The sequence below is a fragment of the Pipistrellus hanaki genome (assembly GCF_964339955.1).
Source record: "Pipistrellus hanaki genome assembly, chromosome: 13".
Taxonomy (NCBI): domain Eukaryota; kingdom Metazoa; phylum Chordata; class Mammalia; order Chiroptera; family Vespertilionidae; genus Pipistrellus; species Pipistrellus hanaki.
Window position 1 is genome coordinate 19,290,947 of NC_140515.1, and position 25,161 is coordinate 19,316,107.

Sequence of the window (25,161 nt, forward strand, 5' to 3'; positions counted from 1 at the left end):
ATTTCTTGCAGTGCTGGTTTAGTGGTGATAAACTCTGTTAGCCTTTTTTTGTTTGGGAAGTTCTTTATTTCACCATCTATTTAGAATGATAGCCTTGCAGGATATAGTAATCTTGGTTTCAGATCCTTGTTTTTCATTACTTTGAATATTTCATGCCATTCCCTTTTGGCATGCAGAGTTTTTGACAGCCTTTTAGGATCTCCTTTATAGGTAATACATTGGTTTTCTCTTGTTGCCTTTAAGATTCTATCTTTGTCTTCAATTTTTGGCATTTTAATTATGGTGTGTCTGGGTGTGGGCCTGCTTTAGTTCTCCTTGCTTGGGACTCTGTGCCTCCTGAACTTGTGTGACTTTTTCCTTCACTAGATTAGGAAGTTTTCCACTATTATTTCTACAAACACGTTTCTATCCCTTGCTCATTTCTTCTCCTTCTGATACTTCTATTATTTGAGTATTTGAGTATTATTTCATGTCCCACAGCTTTCTTAAGCTGCCTTGTTTTTTAATTGTTTTTTCTTTTTGGTTCTCTGATTGAGTTATTTTTTTCCCCCACCCTGTCTTCTGATTCATGTAATCTGCTGTGTATTCCTTCCACTTTATTAGTGCTAAGACATTCTTTATTTCTGACTGATCTTTTTTGTAGTTACTATATCTTTATTCATGCTATTGAGCATCTTTGCTATCACTATTCTGAACTCTATATCTGACAAATTTCTTATCTCCATTTTGCTTAGTTCTTTTGGAGAATTCTCTTGTTCTTTCCTTTGGGTGTAGGTTTTTTTGTTTGTTTGTTTGTTTTTGTTTTGTTTTATCTCTCCAATTTGGCTGTCTGGGTTTATGTCTGTGTATTAGGTAGATCTACTATGACTCACAAACTCTAGTGCAAGACAATGTGGCATGCTGTTTGTGACTGGCCCTGAGTACCCTCTTTGGAGCTATCAGCAATACACAGCTTGTGAGCTCCCTCTGCTGGTGTTGGGTGCCCTTGGAAAGGACCAAGATGTGCACCCTAGTTTGTTTTTCCTAGCTCTGGGAACTGAAAGAGATCAGTCAAAGACTTAAACCTCCAGAGATCTTCCTCTGCCTGTAGTCCAGTTGATACTCAGTCTTGATTAGCCTCAAGCTCTCAGCCACAGGGTGTGGCAAGAGGTCTTCCAATAGGGTGGAGCAATGACTTTCCCCAGGCAAAACCACCCTGAAGAGCAAAGGTCCACCAGAGAAAGGTATCTTCCACAGTGTGAAGGAATGACTCAGCACAGGAAAATGGCGTGGCCACCCTCCAGAGCCCCCAACCCTGGACTCTCCTCACACAGCTCAGTCCACTCTGCCCTTTCTCTTTCAAAACCTAAGGGAGTTGCTGCACTCAAAATTTTGTTTGTTGGCTCTTTAAGAGGGTGCCTGAATTTCTAGACCTATCTCGCTGGCAGATAGAAACCCTGCTGCTTTTCACAGCAATATGTTATGTAGGTACCTTTCTCAGTCCTGGTGCTCTATGCTGGGGGGCCCAATTTGGGGATTAGACCCTAGAGTTCTCAGTGGAAACTTCCCTCAGCTGAGATATCTCTCCAGAACTTCACCTTCTGTTTATGGGAGCCCAGGCAACCCTTTTATGTCTCCACACTTCCTACCAGTGTCTATGTGGTCTCCACTTTCCATCCTCGGTTATCAGGGTTCTCTCCAGCTAAACTTCAGTTGATTTTTCAAAGTGTTTTTTTTGTATTTTAGTTATATTTCCAGTTTGGTCCTGGGAGAGTGTCAGCATAGCTTCCACATACTCTCCACCATTTTGGAATTTGAATATTCTTTTGAAATGTCTTCATTTACCATTATATAGCTTGTAAATAATAAGAGGTTGGGTTTGTCCTCATCACGTTACACATTTCCAAAATTTTATTTTTCTTGTTATAACAGACTGGTTAGGACCTCTGTCACAATGTTGAATAGCAGTCATCTTGATCCCATCTTCAAAGGGAAAGTTTTCAAAGATTCACTATTAAGTATGACATTTTCTGTAGGTTTTTAAAAAAATTTAATAAATCTTTATTGTTCAGATGATTACAATTGTTCCTCCCCCCCCATAGCTCCCCTCCACCCAGTTCCCACACCACCCTCTGCCCTTATCTCCCCCCCCCCCACTGTCCTCATCCATAGGTGTACGATTTTTGTCCAGTCTCTTCCCACACCCTCCAAACACCTTTTCCCCTGATAATTTTCAGTCCACTCCCTTTTTATGCCTCTGATTTAATTATATTCACCAGTTTATTCTGTTCATCACATTTTTAATTCACTTGATTTTTAGATTCACTTATAGATATTTGTTGTTCATAATTTTTATCTTTATCTTTTTCTTCTTCTTCCTCTTCTTAAAGAATACCTCTCAGCATTTCATATAATACTGGTTTGGTGTTGATGAACTCCTTTAGTTTTTTCTTATCTGTGAAACTCTTTATCTGACTTTCAATTCTGAATGATAGCTTTGCTGGGTAGAGTAATCTTGGTTGTAGGTTCTTGCTATTTATCACTTTGAATATTTCTTGCCAGTCCAGTCTGGCCTGCATAGTTTCTGTTGAGAAATCAGCTGACAGTCGTATGGGTGCTCCCTTGTAGGTACCGTATTTCTGGCGTATAAGCTGACCCCCTAATTTTACAGTTAAAACATAGGTTTATGCCTATATTCGCTATATAAGACTACCCTCCACTTCAAAGAAAAGACTTACTTTGCCATCAAGATCTGCAGGTAATTTTTGTGCAATTTTGGTCTTTTGCCCCCGATTTTCGGTTGACTTTTTTTCGTTTCAAAAGTTATCTTATATGCCGGAAAATACGGTAATTAACTGTTTTTCTTTTGCTGCTTTTAATATTCTATCTTTGTCTTTTGCTCTTCGCATTTTAATTATGATGTGTCTTGGTGTGGTCCTCTTTGGATTCCTTTTGTTTGGGGTTCTGTGTGCTTCCTGGACTTGTAAGTCTATTTCTTTCACCAGGTGGGAGAAGTTTTCTGTCATTATTTCTTCAAATAGGTTTTCAGTATCTTGCTCTCTCTCTTCTTCTGACACCCCCATTATTTTGATGTTGGTATGCTTGAAGTCCCAGAGGCTTCTTACACTATCTTCAAATTTTTGGATTCTTTTTTCTTTTTGCTTTTTCAGTTGAGTGTTTTTTGTCTCTTTGTATTTCGAATCTTTGACTTGATTCTTGTGTTCCTCTAGTCTGCTGTTGGATGTCTGTATAATATTTTTTATTTCAGTCAGTGTATGCTTAATTTCTAGTTGGTCCTTTTTCATACCCTTGAGGGTCTCACTAAATTTATCGGCCGTTTCTAGGGAATTCTTGAAAAACCTTATAATCATGGTTTTGAACTATATATCCAGTTGCTTGTTTTCCTCCATTTCTTTCATTTATGATCTGTTTCTTTATCTCCGCGTTGTCGCTGCTTCCCTGAGTTGGAAGGGTAACTTTGTGTGGTGTCCTATATGGTCCAGTGGCTCAGCCTCCCCAGTTACGTGAGGTGGACACTCTTGGTGCACCCCTTTATGGACTGTGTGTACAGCCTTGTTGTAGTTAAGTCTTGATTGTTGTTGATATCACTGGGAGGAATTGCCCTCCAGGCCAATTGGCTGTGAGGATCAGCTGTGTCTATGCCAGGAGAACTTCTGTTTTGAAAACAGCCTTATGAGACAAGACTCACAAAATTGCAAGTCTCTGTGCTCAACTTGGATGTCAGGGCTGAGCAGACAGTCTTGGCTTTCCGTAAGCCCTCCCCTATGAGGCCGCTGGGTCTCAGTGTCCCTTGGTAATTGCTGCCAGTACCTCTAAGAGTAAGCCACCCTTGAGTTTCGCCCGCTGCCAGACAGTCCAGTTTCTCCCCCAATGAATCTGGATTCCCAGATTCTCGCCCAGAACTGGAGTTCAGTGCAGTGGGGAGCTTCTGTTTTCCAACTGCTATAGAAAGCCAGCGGCGTACCCAGCTGTCAGTCCTCTCTTCATGCACTTGCACGTGTGCCTCCAGACCTCTGCCTTTACACCTCCCCTGAGTTTCCACCTGATAGTCCAGATTCCCCCTATAGAAGCCTGGGTCCCCAGTGTCTCACCCGGAATTAGGGTGAGACACTGGGGACCCAGGCTTCAGTGCAGTTGGGAGCTTTTGTCTCCTTCCCAAGAAAGCCACCCAGGCACTCAGCCGCCCACACGTGTCCTAAGTGCCGGAGGGAAGCTAGTGCCAGCAGCTGGGAGAAAGAAGGCTTACTCTTGCACAAATTTTCATGTATTGGGCCTCTAGTATAATATATATATCATGCATTTTATACATTTTATATTTATATATTTACTAGAGGCCTAGTGCACAAAATTCATGCACTTGGGGGAGGGGTGTGGTCCTTCAGCCCAGATTGTGAGAGGGTGCAGGCCAGGCTAAGGGACTCCACCAGTGCACAGTCAGGGCCGGGAAGGGATACAGGAAGTTGATCAGCCAAGGAGGAACCATGGGAGGGCTTCAGGGCGTGTCCAGCGCGTCTCACTCAGTCCAATCGGCCAGACCCCAGCAGCATGCTAACTTATTAGTTGGAGCATCTGCCCCCTGGTGATCTGTGCATGTCATAGCGACTGAACTACTGGTCCACTGTCTGCCCCCTCATGGTCAGTGCACATCATAGCAAGTAGTTGAGTGGCCTTAGCATATTATGCTTTGATTGGTTGAACAGATGATTGGATGACCAGACACTTAGCATATTAGGCTTTTATTATATAGGATTAAACCAAAAACCTTCAATTTACCTTTAAATCTATATATCAAGTCTTAAAAATTACAGCACTGCATATGGATCAAATGAAAGCTATAGGGCATAAAAATATTCAACTTCTCTATTGGTTTTAAAGGTTTATCTATTTGTTTTAAAGGTTTTTTGTTTTTTTCCTTTGTCATTCATCCCTAAGTTCTTTCTGGACACATCCTGTAGACTAACTATAGGCAAAAAAGGTGGTAACATTACTTATTTTGTATAATAAAATAGAAATGCTACAATCTTTTTTTTTTTTTTTTACCAAAATTTAAAAATAAAATACATAAGAATAAAATTATTTAGCATCAAAGTTACAGCAAAGGCTTGCTGTATATTTGGTCACCTTTTTTATTCATGTATAAAGAGGAACAAGAATACCTTATATTAAATCATCTGCAAGTAAAATTTTTTAAAGCTTTATTTTTTGTATAGAAGTCTGCAATTGTGTGTTATGAAGTCAAATAAATCCTTCAGGTACTAAAATACCAATCTGATTTGGGTGATATAAAATATCAATTAATCTGAGTCAAATTAAAATTTGAAAGAGTATTAGAAGCTGTTGGTTCTTCTCTTTTTCATATTGCCTTCAATTTTCTATATGGTGTATTATATATGGAGTTACTTTTTGTAGGAATCAAAACGCCGAATGAATTACTTTTTAGATGTTTTTATATTTCCTCCAGAAGATTTGGCTTTGAATTCAACTGTCCTTTTATGGCCTTCAAAAATTAATCCCATCTTTGATGAAAATGATGAGGTAAATATATTTTGCAGTATATGTTTTATTTTCTGACATTTTAAGCACAGTGTTTATTCAGTTTTCATACATACTTGCTGTCTACCTTTAAAAAGTAACTTCATGTGTCAATATGAGTTTGGGATTAGCAACATTTATGGCCCTACAGGTTTAAGACAGGCTGTTAGGCTTAACTCACAGTAAGAAGTGAGACTTATGTTAAAGAAGTCAGAACTATGACATAACTTGATAATAATAGTAAGTACTACACTAAGTTTTTTCCATTTATTAAATAACTTAATACAGAAATCCCAGGTAATCTTATTTTCCTCATTTCATGGATAAGAATAATAAATCTCAGAGAAGTTAAATAACTTGTTCAATATCACAGGGATAAGAAGTAGCAGAATCAGGATTCTGAATACAGTTTAGATTTCGAAAAAGTTCTAATGTAAACCAGTTTCTTTGAAACTAGAAAGTGAGATGACACTGTAATAGTGAAAAATCAAGTAAACTAAAGTTCTAATCTAGATTTTGACTTTTACGGTTTTATGACATTGGACTTGCCTCTTAACCTCTGTAAGCCTAGGTTTCTTCATCTCTGAAATGAGAATAATAATAACACCTGTGGTAATGTAGATAATAAATGTTAGCTTTTTAATTATTATCCTAGAATCAATAAAATAGTGAAATTACATCTGATTAATAAATAAAAATTTTTACAATCACTTTGGAAATCTAGGAAAATTTTTGTATGGTTTATTATTCTTTGCATTTTAACATCAGTCAATGTTTTGTTTTTGCTTCTTTAATAGTTATGACTAAACAAAGCATTAAGATTTCTAATTTGATAACTCTTTTGTAACAAAATGCAATAATTAACATGATTTAATTGTCTTTTAAAAAGATAATTGAAGTTGCTAAACATAAAAAAGAAAATGAGCTAATAGCCAAGAGAGAGAAACTGATTTTGGAACTAGAAAAGCAATCACGCCGCATGGAAGAGTTTGCAGAATTTGCAGAACTGGACCGCATGCAACAGGTTTGATAAATATACTAGAGGCCCAGTGCATGAAAATTCATTCACTGGAGGGGGGGCCCCTCAGCCTGGCCTGCCCCCTCTCACAGTCCAAGAGCTCTCAGGGGCAGGAGGTGACCCAGCAATCAGGGGAAGGCGACACCCCCATCACATCTCTGCTGCTACCATTGCCAGCAGCACAAGCCTTGGCCGCCCTGGATGGCTGGGCAGCCGCCATCCAAGTTTTGCCCATGTCTCGGGCCAGCCCTGGGGGGCTGTGGAGCTGAGAGGACTGGGTGTCACCATCTTGTGGCTGTGAGCACTGCCATTTTTGAGGGTGTGGCAGTCAGTTAGCATATTCTCTCCTTATTGGCTATGGGTGCCTCCATCTTTGTGAGGGTGTGATGTAGTCCCTCTTTATTAGATAGGATAAGACAGTAGTTATGGCTGGTTCATAGATTAATAAAGAACATGTTTACATAAGTTTAAGAAAAATGTGTCCTTACCATAGCAAGCAAAAGCCTGACTCTTAGGCCTAAAACTGATACTATTTATATGATCTTTTTTGTGGCTTTGTTTTCTAAGATATAACCATACTTTTTGCTGTTATAGTAATGTTGTGAAATTGATAATTAAAGTTTCTATATAACATTACATGGATATTTTTTGAGATAAATAATTATTTGCTTTTAGTATGTGACCGATGTAAGACAATTGCAGAAACGTATTCAGGAATCTGAAGAAGCAGTTCAGTTTATTAATAAAGAAGAGGAACTTTTCAAGTGGGAATTGACAAAATATCCTGAACTGGATAAATTGAAAGTTAACATTGAGCCGTATCAGAAGCTTTTTAATTTAGTTTTGAAGTGGCAACGAACAGAAAAACGGTAATTTCTGGTAACACCATAAAAATAAAGCAAATGATAAAATGAATGTGCTAGCATATTGATTTTTTTGGGGTTTTGTTAGTTAAGTGTTTAAAGTAGGACTTATTTGTTAATTTTAAAGAGAACCAAGTATCCTAAAGGAGCATCAAAGGTTGCTAAAATATCTACCTAAGCTTACTAATGTATATGATATCTAAAGTATAACTTAGGTTTTCCAGAGGTGATTCCTTTTTTAATGCAGTTAGTTAATTTGGTGAATGTTCACACCAAAAATTAGAAGGATGGAATCAAATCTACATTTTATTTTGATTCTATTAGTTATCCATTTGCAGTCTGGTGCATATTTTAGTCATGTAGGATAGCTGAACTTATGGTTTTAATCTTGTCTCTCTATCATCAACTCTATGTTTGTGACTAAGAAAACCTGTTAACACTCTTGCCCTCATTTATTTCTCTTTTTAAAATGAGAGATCTAGTCTAAAGAACCCCTAAAGTTCCTTCAAACACCAAGTCTCTGAGTTTAATCCTGTTTTTTCCTTTTTATTCAGGTGGATGGATGGAGGGTTTTTGGATCTTAATGGGGAAAGCATGGAAGCTGATGTAGATGAATTTTCCCGAGAGATTTTTAAGACACTGAAATTTTTCCAAACGAAACTGAAGAAGGAATTACAAGAAAAAAGAAAGATAGCAAAAAAACGATCTCTGGTAGAAGAGAAAGTTGAAGAAGAACCAAAAGAAAATCCCACTATTAATATGTGCTCTGCAGTAATGGAGAACATAAAAGTTTTTAAGGTATGAACACACTTAATAGTATTTTCAAAAGCCCTGGAAGAGACAGCTCTTCACATCAAGTGTTAATGAAGATAAATAGATTTGGAAGCAAAACCAAAGGTGAATCCAGAAAACTTGATCTATTCCTGAATCCATGCTTTATTCTTTCCTGATGAAGTCATCAAAATGAATTCCTTCATGGAACAATACTTAACAAAAACAAAAGACTATAACAACTAGTTGCAATGATATAGAGAGGATAAAAAAATTAATAGGACAGACCAGCTAGCCTATACTAAGGGCAGCAACACAGTGTGACATTACTTAATTAGGAAAGTTTTGGAGTCACACTACCTAGTTTTATAGTACATAGATAGCCTCTTGTACCTCAGACACCTCATTTATAAAGAGAGGATAATAGTTTTATGACAGTTTATATTGCATCCACTTTCCCAAGGCAACAATGACAGTGATTCTAATATAGTGCCAAGTTTCTACAGCTAATAAATTTGAGTGCCAACTCTGATGGGATTTTCAGTATTGTTTCTGCCTGTGTCTAGCACTCTGGGATTTCATGAGCTGTATAAAAAATTATTAAGTAACTATTTAAACTTATTTTCAGTGTTTAATGTATTAATATGGTTTGAAAAATAGAAAAAGATATATTTGAAAAGTTTCTTTCCAAAATTTCTCATCCACGTAACTCAGATTACCAGTGTTATTACTTCCTTTTGTATATTTCCAGTTTTGTTACACATATAACAATGTGATTTTATTTTATCCTTTCATCATTCTACATAAAATATATCACACTATAGGTACTGTTTCCCCCTTTATTTTAATTTGTCGTGGAGGCATTTTATCATTGTATATAGAGCTTTTACATACATGTTGAGCAGTTGAATAGAATTAGTCTCTTTGTTTTCTTTCCAGCCTCATAGAGAAGTGCTCTCCACACGGGTTGGCAATACTTCTCTCAGCTTCTTTCATGTGTGAGAAAATAATGAATTTCTAATGAAGCCAAATTTATCCACTTTGAGAGTATGTTCTTTCTACTTTATAGGTGTTAAACATTATTTATTTAACAAATACTTATTTTTTTAATTTTTTTTTTAATTTATTGATTTTGTACAGAGAGGAAGGGAGAGAGATACAGAGTTAGAAACATCGATGAGAGAGAATCATCGATCAGCTGCCTCTTGCACACCCCCTACTGGGGATATGCCCGCAACCAAGGTACATGCCCTTGACCGGAATCGAACCCGGGACCCTTCAGTCCCCAAGCCGACGCTCTACCCATTGAGCCAAACCGGTCTCGGCTTTTAACAAATACTTATTGAGTGATTGTTCTATCATGTTCTGATGAATCCTGGGGAATATGATGGCAAGCAAAAACAGATGATGGTAATAATACTGGAAGGTTAAAAAACCAAAGTCCTTTTTTATTTTCTTTATAGATTAAAGTATTACATATGTGTCCTTATTTCCCCGTTGCCCTCCTTCCACACTTCCACTCATGCCCTCACCCCCCTGGTGTCTGTGTCCATTGGTTAGGCTCATATGCATGCATATAAGTACTATGGTTGTTCTCTCCCTCTTACCCCTATCCTCCTCTACCTCCCCTCTGAGGTTTGACAGTCTGATTGATGCTTCTCTGCTCTGGATCTGTTTTTGTTCATCAGTTTATGTTGTTCGTTATATTCCACAAATGAGTGAGATCATGTGATATTTATCTTTCTCTGACTGGCTTATTTCGCTTAGCTTATAAACAAAAGTCCTTAATAATTGAAATGAAAAGTTGGATATTCTACAGTTTTCCAATTTTAAAAAAGAACTTTATTAATAAACATGTCAAATATTTTATCCTACTTATTAATTAATGAGAGAGCCAATAAGATGGTAAGTCTTGTACAAAGAACATTTGAGGAGCTGGGTATTTACAGTCAATTTAATAAAGGAATGTTAGGAAAGATTGGTAGTATTGATAATATACCATAATAATTTGCCATTATACCATTTGAAGTTTTTTTTTAAAGTTATTTTTTTATTAGCTATAAGTTACTTGCATCTTATAGTAGATAAAGAGCTATAAGTCAACATGTAATTTTACAAAATCTGGAACTTTAGGTAGTAAACAGTGAGTTGAACAATATGCAGTATATAAGCAGTTAAATTTTGCATAGATGACACGTACTTCATATGACATTGAAAGAGTATGCCACAAGCCTTTTTTTTCCTTCCCTCCCATTAAAAAATTAAAATATAGTTGACATACAATATTAAATTAGTTTCTTTTAATTTTTAAAAATTTATCTTTATTATTGAAAGTATTAAAGATGTCCTCTTTTTCCCACTCACTGACCTCTTTTAGCCCTCATCTGCCCCCCACCCCAGGCCTTCATCACACTGTTGTCTGTGTCCATGGGTTATGCAGATATTAATATTAAATTAGTTTCAGATGTATAAATAAAATGATTCTATATTTATATACCTTATAATGTGATCATCACAATAAATCTATTGATATTAACCATCTGCCACTGCACAAAGTTATTACAATATTATTAACTGTATTATCTATGCTATACATTATATCTCCATGACTTATATGTCTCACAAGTTTGTACCTCTTATTATCCTTCACTTTTTCATCCATATCCACCCACATCCTCTCTGGCAATATCAGTTTGTTCTCAGTATTTGTGCCTGTTTCTGTTTTGTTTCTCATTTGTTTTCTTGAAACCACACATGTGAAATCATCTGGTATTTGTCTTTCTGTGTCTGACTTATTTTACTTAACACAAAATCCTCTAGGTCCATATTACAAATGCTGAGATTCATCTATCGATGGACACCTAGGTTGCTTCCATATCTTGGCTATCCTATCTAATAAAGAGGGAATATGCAAATTGACCATCACAAGATGGAGGTGCTCACAGCGGAGGCAGGTTTTCCATAACACAAGATGGCTGTTACAGGAACTGAGTTCCTGTAACAAGCCTTAAGGAGCAATCAGGGACCTGAGGTGGTGTGGCACTGGGCCGGGGCAGGGGACCTCAGGCTGCACCCCCTGCCTCAGCATCAGGCTGAGGGACCTTAGGCTTCGCCCCCCCCCCCCCACCTCAGGCTGCATGTCCTGCCCAGTAGGGCTTGACGGGGCCCTATGGCTGTGCCCTCCCACCTGGCAGGGCTTAATAGGAGACCTGAGTGTACATTCCCCCTCCCCAACACAGGTGGGGGGACCTGAGGGTGCACTGGGGACCTGAGTCTGCGCCCCCCCCCCCTCAGTGCCCAGCTGGGGGACCTGAGTCTGCACCCCCCCATCCTGTGGAACTTGACAGGGGATCTGAGGCTGAAGATTTTCATATACATTTTACTAATTTTATTTACTAGTTTTCAGAATATAGCTCTTTTACCTTCTTGGTTAAATTTATTGCTAGGCATTTTATTCTTTTTGCAGTTATAAATTGGATTTTTTTAAAAAAAGTTTCTCTTTTTGATAGTTTGTTATTAGTGTATAGAAGTGCAGACTTCTAAATTTTGTATCCTTCAACATTAGCGAATTCATTTATTCTAATAGTTGTTGGGATCTTTAGGGTTTTCTTTATTTAGTTTCATGTTACCTGAAAATAGTGATAGTTTTGCTTTTCCTTTCCAAATTGTATGCCTTTTTTTTCTTGTCTGATTGTTGTGGCTAGGACCTTCGTACTGTGTTGAATAAAAGTGGTGAAAGTGAGCATCCATATCTTGTTTCTGATCTTAGGGGAAAAGCTTTCAGCTTTCACCATTGAGTATAATGTTAGTTATGTGTTTGTCATATATAGCCATTATTATGTTGTGATATGGTCTCTCCATACCTGCATTGTTGAATTTATTTTTTATCACAAGTGGATGTTGAATTTTGTCAAATGCTTTTTCGGAATCTATTTAGATGATCTTGTGATTTTTTTGTTTTGTTGTAATGCTCACCCAAGGATATTTTTTCTATTGACTTTTCAAGAGAGTAAGCAGGAGAAATGAGGGAGGAAGGGAGGGAAGGAGAAATTGAAGAAGAGGGAGAGGGAGGGGGGAGAGAAAGGAGAGAGAGAGAGAGAGAGAGAGAGAGAGAGAGAGAGAGAGAGAGAGAGAGAGAGAGAGAGAGAGAGAGATTGCCTCCCATCTGTATCTTGACCAGGGCAGGGATGAACCTGCAATTGAGATATGTGCCCTTGACCCGGAATCAAGACCACAAATATCTTTCCATAAAATTCCAGTTTCTTTTCGGAGCCACCTTAATGTTTTGCAGTTTGTTTCACTTGCCTTTGAGATGACCCTAAAATTAAACTCAAGATTCTGGAAAATATATTCAGTCCTATCTTTAAAAAAATAGACAAATATAATCTTCAGGACTTTTCCCCCAGCTCCTACTCTCTTTTTAAGCTCTCACTAACTGTAACCTCTTATTTTATACACTTTTCCTCCTGTAGTAAATCAGCTTGGCATCAGAAGTCAATTAAGAATTAATTAATTTAAAAAAATTAAATCCTTACCTGAGGATATTTTCCTATTGATTTTTAGAGAGAGTAGAAGAGAGAGGGAAAAACAGAGAGAAATATCGATGTGAGAGAAGCACATCAATTGGTTGCCTCCTGCATGAGTCCTAACCACAGCCTTCACTGGGGAGGAGCCTGCAACCAAGATATGTTCCCTTGACTAGAAAGGAATCTAGGACCCTTTGGTCTGCAGGCCAACGCTCTTTGGTCCACTGAGCCAAACTGGCTAGAATTAAAATACATTTTAAACATAAATAAAAGAGCTGGGGCCCTGGCTGGATGGCTCAGTTGGTTGGAGCATCATCCTATATACCAAAAGGTTGTGGGTTTGATCCTAGTCAGGGTACATACCTAGGTTGTGAGTTTGATTCTTGATCAGGGCATATACAGAAGACAACTGACCAATGTTTTGCACATCAATATTTTTTTTCTTCTCTCTTAAATCAATTAAAAAACAACATACACCCCAAAAACATATTGAGTGAGGATTAAAAAAAAGGAAGCCAGGATTTTGATAGGGATTGCATTGAATTTATAGATTGATTTGGAAAGTATTGCCATCTTCATAACATTAATTCTTCCAGTGTATGAACATGGAATGTCTTTCTATTTATTTAGGTTTCCTTTAATTTTTTTCTAAAATTATTTGTAATTATCATTGTGTAAGTCTTATACTTCTTGATGCTGTTGTATCTTTGGTTATTGTTTCTTTCTATTGTTTTCCCCATACTTTAAATTTTGTATTGTTTATTTCTAGTTTATAGAAATACAAAGGAGTTTTATAAATTGATATCAGATCCCGCAACCTTGCTGAACTCATTTAGTAGTTCTGTTTTTAAATGAATTCTTTAGGATTTTCTGTTTACAAGATCATATCATCTGAAAATAGAGATAGTTTTAGTAGTACTTCTTCCTTTTCAAACTAAATGATTTTTATTTGTTTATATTTTATTTAATTGTCTAGGATATTGACATTAGCTAGAGTTTTCTAGCTCAGTATTTTTATTATCTGGGTTATACAAATTGACTTTTGACCCTCAGGGGTCTCCAACATGGTAGGAGAAATAGAATATGGACAACTGGTTGTAATACAAAGCATAATGAAGAAATTCTTAGGGAGAGGATACCACTATCCTGTGAGAGAATAGAACATGGAGCAATTAGTTTTGCCATTTAAAGAACAGATAAGGCTTTACTAAGGAGGTGACCAGAAGTACTTATGATTTTGATGGGCTTGCTTTGAATTGGATTGGGAAGAGGAAAAGATAAGTATTCTTTTTTAAAAAACACATTTTTATTACATAATATTTGAAGAATATATGTAAAATGTAACTTATAAAGTATAACGAGAAAATGAATACCCATTAATCCTTCCCTCTATTTTAAAGTTAGATGATTAATCCTTCTGCTTCTCTCTGTGTATTCCTTCCCCATTTTATCCTTTTAATATTCTTTACAGGTAAATGCATTATAAATTCTGTGTTTGTGATTATCTTGCTTTTTTAAAAATCAATTTGTATATAACAATTCATAAAAATATATCATGCACGTGTAATCTTCTGTGACTTGACTTTTTTTGTTTGTTTTTCACTTAATGTTAGGTTTCTAAGATTCCTCCATATTTTGGGGTGTAAGTGTAGTGCCTTCATTTTCACTGCTAGATATTATTGCTTACCTAATTTATTGATTTTCCTACTTACAATTATGTGAACAAAAATCTCTTCTTTCATAGTACTTACATTCTACTTACATTTCATATTTCTTCTTCTGTGAAGTGCCTATGTATGCCTTTGGAATCTTCTGTCATTGTTTGGTTATTGTTTCTTTCTATTGTTAATTTGTGAAATTTTTATTATAATAAATACTGGATAATAACTCTGTCACTTATATAATAATGACTCCATTAATCTATGGCAGTTATCTCTATTTATTTAGTTTTTCTTTTATAAGTTATATAGTTTCTCCAAAATAGCTTTGCACAGCTTTCATTTGATTTATCTGTGGCACTTTATTTTGTTGTTGTTGCATTTGTAAATTGATATTTTTGTTAATTATATTTTTTTATCTGAAGCTGGTATATAGAAGTTCTATTTAATTTTTATATTAACATCCAGCCACTATACAGAGACAATAATCTGTGAACAATGCCAGTTTTTTCTAAATTTCTATTCCTTATATATTTTATTTATTTATATTAACTTCTTCACTGTCTGAGACCTCAATCTAGTGTTGAGTAGAAGTAGTCATAATGGGTATGCTTATCTTGTTTCTAGTTTTAAAGAAAATGTTCTAGACTGGAAACTATAAAAATCCTAGAAGAAAACATAGGCAGTAAAATCTCAGACATTTTTTGTAGCAATGCTTGTTTTTTTTTTTTTTTTGGGTATATCTCCTCAGGCAAGGGAAACTAAATACAAAATAAATGAGACTACATCAAATTAAAAAGTTTTTGCACAGCAAAGAAAACTATCAGCAAAATAAAATAAAATAAAAAACCCACTGAATGGGAGAACATATTTGCAGATACATCTGATTAGGGCTTAATATTCAAAATTTATAAAGAACTTATAAAGCTCAACACCAAAAAGCCAATCAATTCAGTTAAAAAATGGGCAAAGGACCTGAATAGACACTTCTCCAAAGAGGAAATTTAGATGGCCAATAGACATGAAAAGATGCTCAATGTCATGAACCATCAGAGAAATGCAAATTAAAACCACAGTGAGGTATTACCTCACACCTGATAGAATGGCTATCATCAATAAATCAACAAGTGAGGATGTAGAGAAAAGAGAACCCTCATGTACTGTTTGTGAAAATGCACATTGGTATAGCCACTATGCAAAACAGTTTGGAGTATCTAAAGTAATTAAAAATGGGACTGCCTTATGGCCCAGATTTCACTTTGGAGAATTTATCTGAAAAAAAAAACCTGAAACACTAATTTGAAAGAATATAAGCACCCTATGTTCATTGCAGTGTTATTTACAATAGCCAAGATTTGGAAGCAGCCCAAGTGTCCATCAGTAGATGAGTAGATAAAAGAGCTATGATACATTTACACAATAAAATACTACTCAGGTATAAAAAGAAAGTAAAAAAGGAAAGTTTACCCTTTGCAACAGAATGGATAGACCTGGAGAACATTATGCTGAGTGAAAGAAGCCAGTCAGAGAAAGACAAGTACCATACGATTTCACTCATATGTAGAATTTAATGAACAAAATGAACTAACAAGCAAAATAGAGACAGAATCATAGAAAAAAGTTCTAATGTCAGTAGTGTGAATGATAAACTTAGTGTTTTTGTTGAATATCTAATTTTCATTTCCAAACATAAGTTATATTTTAGCATTTTTGTGCAGACTTTCCCCCCCTTTCATGTTATGTGTTTGTGTGTGCTTATATTATCTTATACTATATATTTCTGTATATAACATGAATAGCCCTTTGCACTTCTATAATAATGCAATAATTTTAATTACCATAGTTTTATCATATACTTTAATATCTGATAGAACATTTACCCCTCTTCTTTTTCACTCTTATAATTTTCCTGGCTATTTCTACATGTTTATTTGTGCAGATGAATTTTAGAATAATTTTGTTTGTTTGTCTTCCCCCTCCAAATCTAACTGGGATTTTGATTATACTCATTAAAAATATTAAGTAATTTTAAGTGACACATTATTTTTATATTATTGCCATTAGGAAAATATCCCTACTGTCTCCATCCTATGCAATCCAGGAATGAGACCACGTCATTGGAAGCAGATGTCAGAAATTGTAGGCTATGACTTGACTCCAGACTCTGGAACTACACTGAGAAAAGTTTTAAAACTAAACCTTTCACCATACTTGGAAAAATTTGAAGTGATAAGTGCAGGCGCAAGCAAGGTAAACATGAAGATCAACTGAAATACTTTATTTAATGAGTTTGTTAATCAAATAATTGTGGGTTTGTTATGGTTGAATGCATAGCACTGGTTAGCAGTGGGAGGAGATGAGGGAAAGTGATCGAGGACCACTCTCTCCCCCCACATACACATACACTTCCTACTTTGTTCTACTGAATCTAAACTAGAAATGGCTCATTTGACATCTTCTTAATTCTATCACATTCTGATATGCATGGATGATATGCTAGTCTTGATATATAATTTTTCTATTAATAATATTGGGTGGATGTGTGTGGCATGTGATGTGTTGTTTGTATTTTAACAGAATAACTATAGTCCTTTAGGGTTCTTGAAATACTCAGAAAGCATCTTCAGATTATAGACTGGAGAAAGGATACTTTAGGGGAAGCCCAGGAAGTATTCTATTCTATTGTCTATTTCAGTATTGACAACAAGTTTTCATAGCAAATGCATTTTTAAAACGACATCATCATTCTTTTTAGGAATTTTTAAATTGTTTTAAATTTTTTTCTAATTTAATTAAAAAGTAGCCACAGATTATTTTAAGGGATATACTTACTGATTTTACTAGAGAAAGTCAATACAGTAAATAAGATTCTTTTTTCACAATCCCATTCTTTCCTCCATTTTAGGAATTTTCGCTAGAAAAGGCCATGCATACAATGATGGGAGCTTGGGATGATATTGCTTTTCATATAAGTCTATATCGTGACACTGGAGTCTGTATTCTTTCTTCAGTAGATGAGATCCAGACTATCCTTGATGATCAAATTATAAAAACTCAGACAATGAGAGGATCACCTTTCATTAAACCATTTGAAAAAGAGATCAAGGTATGTTAAACAGGTTAGCTCCTGGTCATTTGCAAAAATTGCAATCTTATTACATATACTAGAGGCCCAGTGCATGAAATTCATCCACAGGGTGCCCCTCAGCCTGGCCTGCACCCTCTTCAATCCAGGACCACAGGCTCTTAACTGCTCACCTGCCTGCCTGCCTGATCGCCTCTAATCACCCTGCATGCCTGCCTGATCACCACTAACTGCCTCTGCTTCAGCCCCCACCACCGTGGCTTTGTCTGGAAGGATGTCCAGAAGACATCCTCTCTAATTAGCATGTTTCCCTCTTATTAATATAGATACTCTTGTGGAAATAAGTCAGTTTTTTGGATAGCTTTGGAGAAATGCAGGAATATTTAAAAATTCATATGGAACTTTATAGAACAGATCTGATACATTAATTCTAATGATTTTGAAAAGCACACATTATGTTTTATTTTTAAAAAAATCATCTCCTGCTCATCTGGTGTGGCTCATTGGTGGAGCATTGACTTAAGAACTAGGAGGTTGAAGTTCGATTCCCAGTCAGGGCACATGCCCAGGTTGTGGGCTTGACCCCAGGTGTGGGGTGTGCAGGAGGCAGCCAATCAATGATTCTCATCATTGATGTTTCTATCTCTCTCTCCCTTCCTCTCTTAAATACATAAAAAAATAAAATTCTCCAATGACAACAATAGACTTGGAAGGAAAACAGTTGGTATTATTAATTTTAACATTAAACAGCCTAGTCCCTGTTCCATGTTATGTTCTTTTGATTTGTAGTGAAGTTCTATATACCATGCTTTAATTATATTTCTGAATAACTAGCTTGAGGCTCTGTTAGAATAATTAATGAATTATTTTTCACTTGAGAAAAGAAGTTATATTTGAGACTATAAGATTATTTAATATTTGTGCACTGGGCGGGGGGAGGTCCCTCAGCCTGGCTTGCATCCTCTCACAGTCTAGGAAGCCCTCGGGGGATGTCCTACTGATAGGCCTAAGCTTCTGACCACCAACTGACTACCAAGGGGCAGTTCCTGCATTGAGTGTCTGCCCCTTGGTTGTCAATGCGCATCATAGCAACCAATCAATTTGCATATTATCCTTTTATTATATGGGATCCTTATAGTTGATGTGGGTGAATATAGAAAGCAAACAAATTATAATAACTAACACCTTTATAGGTACTGTTAAAATTCTTACTGGGATTATATATAACAGGGAAAATACAAACAACAAATGGAATTTTCTCCTTGTATTTATTGATTTTAACTATACTGCTCTAGACACTTTACCTTTCCCGGCCCATTTAATTTCCATAGCAGACTTTTAACATAAGCACTTTTATTATCTGTATTCATAAATAAGGAAATCACAGCATAGGTTTTCCCAGCTAATAAATGACAGAGCTGAATTCAAACCAAGATTCAGTCAGGGTGGCTCAGTGGTTGAGCATCAACCTGTGGGCTCGGAGGTCAGGGTTCTATACCTGGTCAGGCCATATGCCCGGGTTATGGGTCATATGCAGAAGTTGATTGATCAGTAATTCTCATCATTGATGTTTCTATCTTTCTCTCTTCTTTCCTCCTTGAAATCAATAAAAATATATTTTAAAAAAAACAACAACAACAAGGTAGGCTGGGTTTAATTTAAGCATAGATGGTGTTTTTATGAAAGACCTTGGCTCTTGATATTCAGAGTAGACAGAGTTGTGTTCTTCCAAAAGGACATAATGCTGCACATTTTCTCATGAATCAGGCTGACCTAGACTTTCCTGATATATTTTTTGCAAGAATTTCTTGTCTAACAAAGTAGAATTTACAAGTTAAATTTAAAGGCTCTTTTAGAGCTTTAAAAATAATAAAATATGAGGTCTAATCTCTTGACATCTTGGACCTTAGGCCAAATATTTAAGAACCAAAGAGATATTATATGAATGACTTCAACTAATGAAATATCTTACTGAGTCTTAGAGACCTGTAAGACTAAGGAGACCTCCCCCCTACCCCCCAAATTGTGTTGCATGGATCAGGGTTTTTCAACATGGCACTAAAGACATTTGTGTTGAATAATTCTTGTGAGGGTTGTCCTATACATTGTAGGAATTTTAGCAGCATTCCTGGATTCTGCTAACTAGATTTAGTAGCACACTCATCCCATCAGTTGTGACAAATGAGGATGTCTCCAGACATTGTCAAATGTTCCTTGGGATGGGGGACAAAATAGCCCCTAGGTTGATAACCATTGATGTAGATCAGGGTATATTCCTGGATACCTTTTGGATGTGGGATGGTTTACTAGTGATTAGGAAATTGGTCTAAATAACTACAGTCATTTCTAATTATGAGTTCCAATGATTTAGAAAAACTTCAGACCTTCTAGTGTTTTTCTAAACCCCTGTGAGACACCCGTAAGTGATGTTGGGCATTGATTTAAAAATAACAGTAAAATTTAAATACACATTTATTGATATAACTTAATATTTTCTTTAATAACTGGAATTTAGTACACTATATTTTTTCATTAAGACCTGGGAGGACCGTTTGATTCGAATACAAGAAACGATTGATGAATGGTTAAAAGTACAAGCTCAATGGCTATACTTGGAGCCCATTTTTTGCTCTGAGGACATCATGCAACAAATGCCAGAAGAAGGACGTCAATTTCAGACAGTAGACAGACATTGGAGAGATGTTATGAAGTTTTGTGCAAAAGATCCAAAGGTGTAGTATTTGTTTTTTCTCTTAAAAATGAAGGGCTATTAAAAAAAAGCATTTGGCTTTTTTCTGATTAAAAAATAAAAATATGCTCATTGTATAAAAACTATAAAATTCAGAAAAATTTAAGAAAGCATTAAAGCAATTTTACTTTTCAATTCATAAGATATACTACTTTTAATTCTTTTTTTTATTTTATTTTTTTTATTTTTAAATAAATTTTTATTGTTCATATTATTACAAGTGTTCCTTTCCCCCCCCTTCCCACCCCACCCTCTGCCCTTTCCCCAACCCCCATTGTCCTCATCCATAGGTGCACAGTTTATGTTCAGTCTCTTCCCACATTCCCCTGTCCCCTTTTCCCCAAGAATCATTAGTTCACTCCCCTTCCATACCTCTGATTCTATTATATTCAACAGTTAATATTGTTCATCAGATTTTTTTTTTTAATTTCCTTGGTTTTTAGATTCACTTGTTGATAGTTACGTATTTGTTGTTCATAATTTTTATCTTTATTTACTTTCTCTTCTGAAAGAACCCCCTTCAGCAATTCATATAATTCTGGTTTGGTGGTGATGAACTCCTTTAGCTTTTTTTTATTAGTGAAGCTCTTTATCTGACCTTCGATTCTGAGTGATAGCTTTGCTGGGTAGAGTATTTTTGGCTGTAGGTTCTTGCTATTCATCACCTTGAATATTTCTTGCCATTCCCGTCTGGCCTGCATGGTTTCTGTTGAGAAATCAGCAGACATTCATATAGGAGCTCCTTTATAGGTAACCACCTGCTTATCTCTTGCTGCTTTTAATATTCTCTCTTTGTCCTTTGCTCTTGGAATCTTAATTATGATTTGTCTTGGTGTGGTGCTCTTTGGATTCCTCTTATTTGGAGTTCTGTGTGCTTCCTGGACTTGTAAGTCCAATTCTTTCCCCAGGTGGGGGAAGTTTTCTGTCACTATTTCTTTCAGTATGTTTTCGATATCTTGCTCTCTCTCATCTTCTGGGACCCCCATGATTCTGATGTTGGATCGTTTGAAGTTGTCCCAGAGGTTTCTTACATTATCTTCAATTTTCTGGATTCTCTTGCCTTCTAGCTTCTGCAGAGGAATGTCTTCTGGCTCTTTATGTTCCAAATCTTTGACTTGATTCTTGCGATCTTCTATTCTGTTTTTAGGACTCTGTATAATATTTTTTATTTCAGACAATGTATTCTTTATTTCTTGTTGATCCCTTTTCATATCCTCATAGGTCTCATTTATTTTATCGGCCTTTTCTAGGAGACTCTTGAAAAACCTTATAAGTGTGGTTTTGAACTCTATATCCAGTCGCTTTTTGTCCTCCATTTCTTTCGTTTGTGATCTATTTGGTTTAGGCATTTTCGCAGGCAGCTTTTCTGATGGGGCGGGGTTTCAGGGTGGAGCCTACAGCCTTGGCTTCCGTCAGCCCCGCCCTATGCGACTCCTGAGACTCAGGGTCCTTCAGTACTTGTTGCAAGCACCTCTGAGAGAAAGGTGCCCTCGATTTTCGCCTGCTACCAAACAGTGTAGGCTCTCCCGCACTGGGCCCGAAACTGGGGTTCAGTTCAGTTGGAAGTGGAGTTGGAGATGGCGTTCAGAGCAGTCTGGAGCCCCTGTCTCCTTCCCGCCAGGGCAGTCCCGCGGCACAGCCGGCCGGCCCTTCTCTGCGCGCACGCAGTGTGCGCGCTTCTGGGACCTCCTTTCGCCTCTTCCCCGGGTACCGCCTTACAGCCCAGCTCCCTCTGGATGAGCCTGGGTCCCCGGGGTCTGGCGTAGAACTGGGGTTCAGAGCAGTTGGGGGCCCAGCACAGTCGGAGTTTTATCTCCTTCCCGCTAGGGAACGCCAGCCAGGCACTCGGCCTCCCTCCTCTCCGGCTCCGTCCTCTCCGCGCGCGCCGCGTGTCTCCGTACCTTGGGCTTTTCCAGCTCCTCCGCGCTTCCTTCTGGATTTCTCCTTGCTTCTCGTTGTAGAATTTCCAGTCAGTCGACTTTCCTGTAATTCTGGGTAATGTTCATTTTATATTTTAGTTGTATTTTATTGAAATTGTTGCGTGCGGCTGCGGCTAGGTGTCTACCCGAGCAGCCATCTTGGATTCCTCCTACTTTTAATTCTTTTACATCAGATTGGGGTGACATTGTTTAATAAGATTATATAGGTTTCAACTGTATATTTCTATGATACATGCTCTGTATGTTGCATTGTGTGCCGACCACCCAAAGTCAAATCATCTTCCAGACATCACCATATATTTGACCCCCTTTACCCTTTACTACCCCCAAACCCCTTCCTTCTGGTAACCACAGTACTGTTGTGTGTGTCTATGAGTTTTTATTTGTTTTTATTATTTACTCATTCTTGCTTTCAAGTTTTATATCCCACATATGAGTGAAATCATATGATTTTTACCTTTTTCTGACTGACTTATTTCACTTTAGCTAATAATGAGATTGAGCATTTTTTCATATATCTGTTGGCCGTTTGTATGTCTTCTTGGGAGAAGTGTTCAGTCCTCTGCCCATTTTAAAACTGGATTATTTATTTGGCGTTGGGTTGTATGTGTTCTTTATATATTTTGGATATTAACTACTTATCGGATGGCAGAGCTGCTTCACATGTACATGTAACTCACTTCACATGTACATTTAACTCACTGCTTCCCCCCTCTTGTAAAATAAATAGTAAAATAAAATGGAGAGAGAGAGAGAGAAAGGATAGTGCAGGTGATTCCACTATATGCTTGGGAGTGAAGGGGAAAAAAGAACCTGAGGTTTTCTAAGTTGGTTGCATTTGTTATCTCTCTCCTAGTGAGTATAGTGCTTTGCTTAGTGTGAGTCTAATATTGAAAGACATATTATGCATTTTCCATATACATATTATGCAAAGTCCACTTTAAAAATCTAGTATTCAACTTAAGAATTTGTTTCAATACTGGATGAAAAAGTAGCTGTGCTGGACTTACTGAGAGTAAACAGTACACTGATATTTATGAATCACAAGGATTTTGCCTTATATGTTGACTTCAGATCCTTTGTGAGACATGATTTACATACAATCAGAAGTCAGAATTTTTTTTCTGCAAAAGGCCAGATGGTAAATATTTTGGGCTTTGTGAAATATAGTTTTTCTTTTCTCTTCCCTCCCTCCCCCAACAAGACAACTCTGCTGTCATTGTAGTGAGAGAGCAACTGGACAATTCATAACTTAATGAATGTGCCTGTGCTAAGTAAAATTGTTTATAGACCCTGACATTGTTGTGTGCCATGAAATATTATTTTTCTTAACACTTTAAAACTGTGAAAACAGCCCTGGTTGTGTTGCTCAGTGGTTAGAGTGTTGGCCCATGCATTGAAGGATCGCAGGTTTGATTCCTGGTCAAGGACCAAATCTGGATTGCAGGTTGGATCCTGGCCCAGTCCAGGTGAATGCAGGAGGCAACCAATTGATGTGTCTTTCTCACATCAATGTTTCTCTCTCCTCTCTTTCTGTGTCTCTTCCCACTTCCATTCCTCCCTTTCACTCTCTCTTTCTCTCTCTCTAAAAATAATAAGAATAATAATTTAAAAAATTAATGGAAAAAATCCTCAGGTGAGGATTAACAAAACAAAGAAACAACAAAAAGGTGTAAAAATAATTCTTCACTTGTGGGCCATAAAAAAACTGGCAGCACAATGTATTTTAAAAAATACATTAAAAATCAAGTTGTGCTTCTTAAATAGATACAATTTTTATTTGTTAATTATACTTCATAAAACTGAAAAAAGAAAGAGTGGTAGCAGGCTGGATTTAGCCCATGGGATGCAGTTTGCCAACTCATACATCTAAATTGTTAAGTTTGTAGTTGACAATTATAAATGTAAAAATTGTATCACACACCAACCTAATAGATTCTTTAAATACTAGTAGACACATCACTTTTTAAAAAAGTATGTGAGAAATGAAAATATGCATGACAGTCATAACTTCTCATTTGTAACTAGCATATTGAACTAGAAGAGTTGTAGTTTATTGAATTTTAATAATTTTCCATGACAAAAAATCTTATGACAATTTTCATACACTTTTTGACATATAACATAGATTAATGTTTAGGTCTTATAATTATATCTAATATACAAGTGATGAACTGAATGCATATGTTTCTTTTAGGTTCTTGCTGCTACTTCTTTAACGGGTTTATTGGAGAAACTACAGAACTGCAATGAACTTTTGGAGAAAATTATGAAAGGGCTGAATGCATATCTTGAAAAAAAACGACTTTTCTTCCCTCGGTATGATGGATAATCATTTGTGTTAATCTTGAAAGCACTTTCTGATGTGTGATGAATTATAACTAAAGCTTTTGTATTTGCATGTTTTTCTCTAGTTTTTTCTTCTTATCTAACGATGAAATGTTAGAGATTTTGTCAGAGACCAAAGATCCACTTAGAGTTCAACCTCATTTAAAAAAATGCTTTGAGGGCATTGCTAAATTGGAGTTCCTTCCCAATCTGGACATTAAGGCTATGTATAGTTCTGAAAATGAGCGTGTGGAGCTGATTGGACTTATTTCCACGTCTGCAGCACGAGGTGCTGTGGAAAAGTGGCTCATTCAAGTGGAAGATTTAATGATCCGGAGTATTCATGATGTAATTGCTGCAGCCAGGCTGGTACGTTTCCTAGGATTTAATGTATACCTGATAATTCTGCAAATGCTTTCTTTTAGGAGGTTTTGAATGGGTACCAGTAAGTTAACATTTAAAGTTCTTACTATTTACAACCATTTATTATTTTATTTACTCTCTTGTTGTTTCTAACAATTAATATTAGTAAGAATTAATAATATGTGATTATGTGCTACAAAAGAATAATAATAAAGTATATATAATTTAGGATGGGGGTGGTGGTTCTAGTGATAGACAATTAGAGGAAATAAAATTGAAACTGAGAACCAATGTATAAATAGGAATTAACCAGGTAAAGAACAAATAG

General features: G+C 36.5%; 1 protein-coding gene across 1 annotated transcript in view; it reads left to right on the forward strand.

Moving 5' to 3' along the window:
• The window catches only part of DNAH12 (dynein axonemal heavy chain 12), a 200,452-nt gene that overhangs the window by 42,748 nt on the left and 132,543 nt on the right, over positions 1 to 25,161 (forward strand). Inside the window, exons 14-22 of the mRNA XM_084903087.1 lie at positions 5,410 to 5,535; positions 6,422 to 6,556; positions 7,226 to 7,419; positions 7,968 to 8,211; positions 16,433 to 16,618; positions 17,274 to 17,474; positions 19,991 to 20,185; positions 24,340 to 24,461; positions 24,557 to 24,839. Coding sequence (XP_084759213.1) covers positions 5,410 to 5,535; positions 6,422 to 6,556; positions 7,226 to 7,419; positions 7,968 to 8,211; positions 16,433 to 16,618; positions 17,274 to 17,474; positions 19,991 to 20,185; positions 24,340 to 24,461; positions 24,557 to 24,839 — 1,686 coding nt within the window. The remainder of the gene's footprint in view (positions 1 to 5,409; positions 5,536 to 6,421; positions 6,557 to 7,225; positions 7,420 to 7,967; positions 8,212 to 16,432; positions 16,619 to 17,273; positions 17,475 to 19,990; positions 20,186 to 24,339; positions 24,462 to 24,556; positions 24,840 to 25,161) is intronic.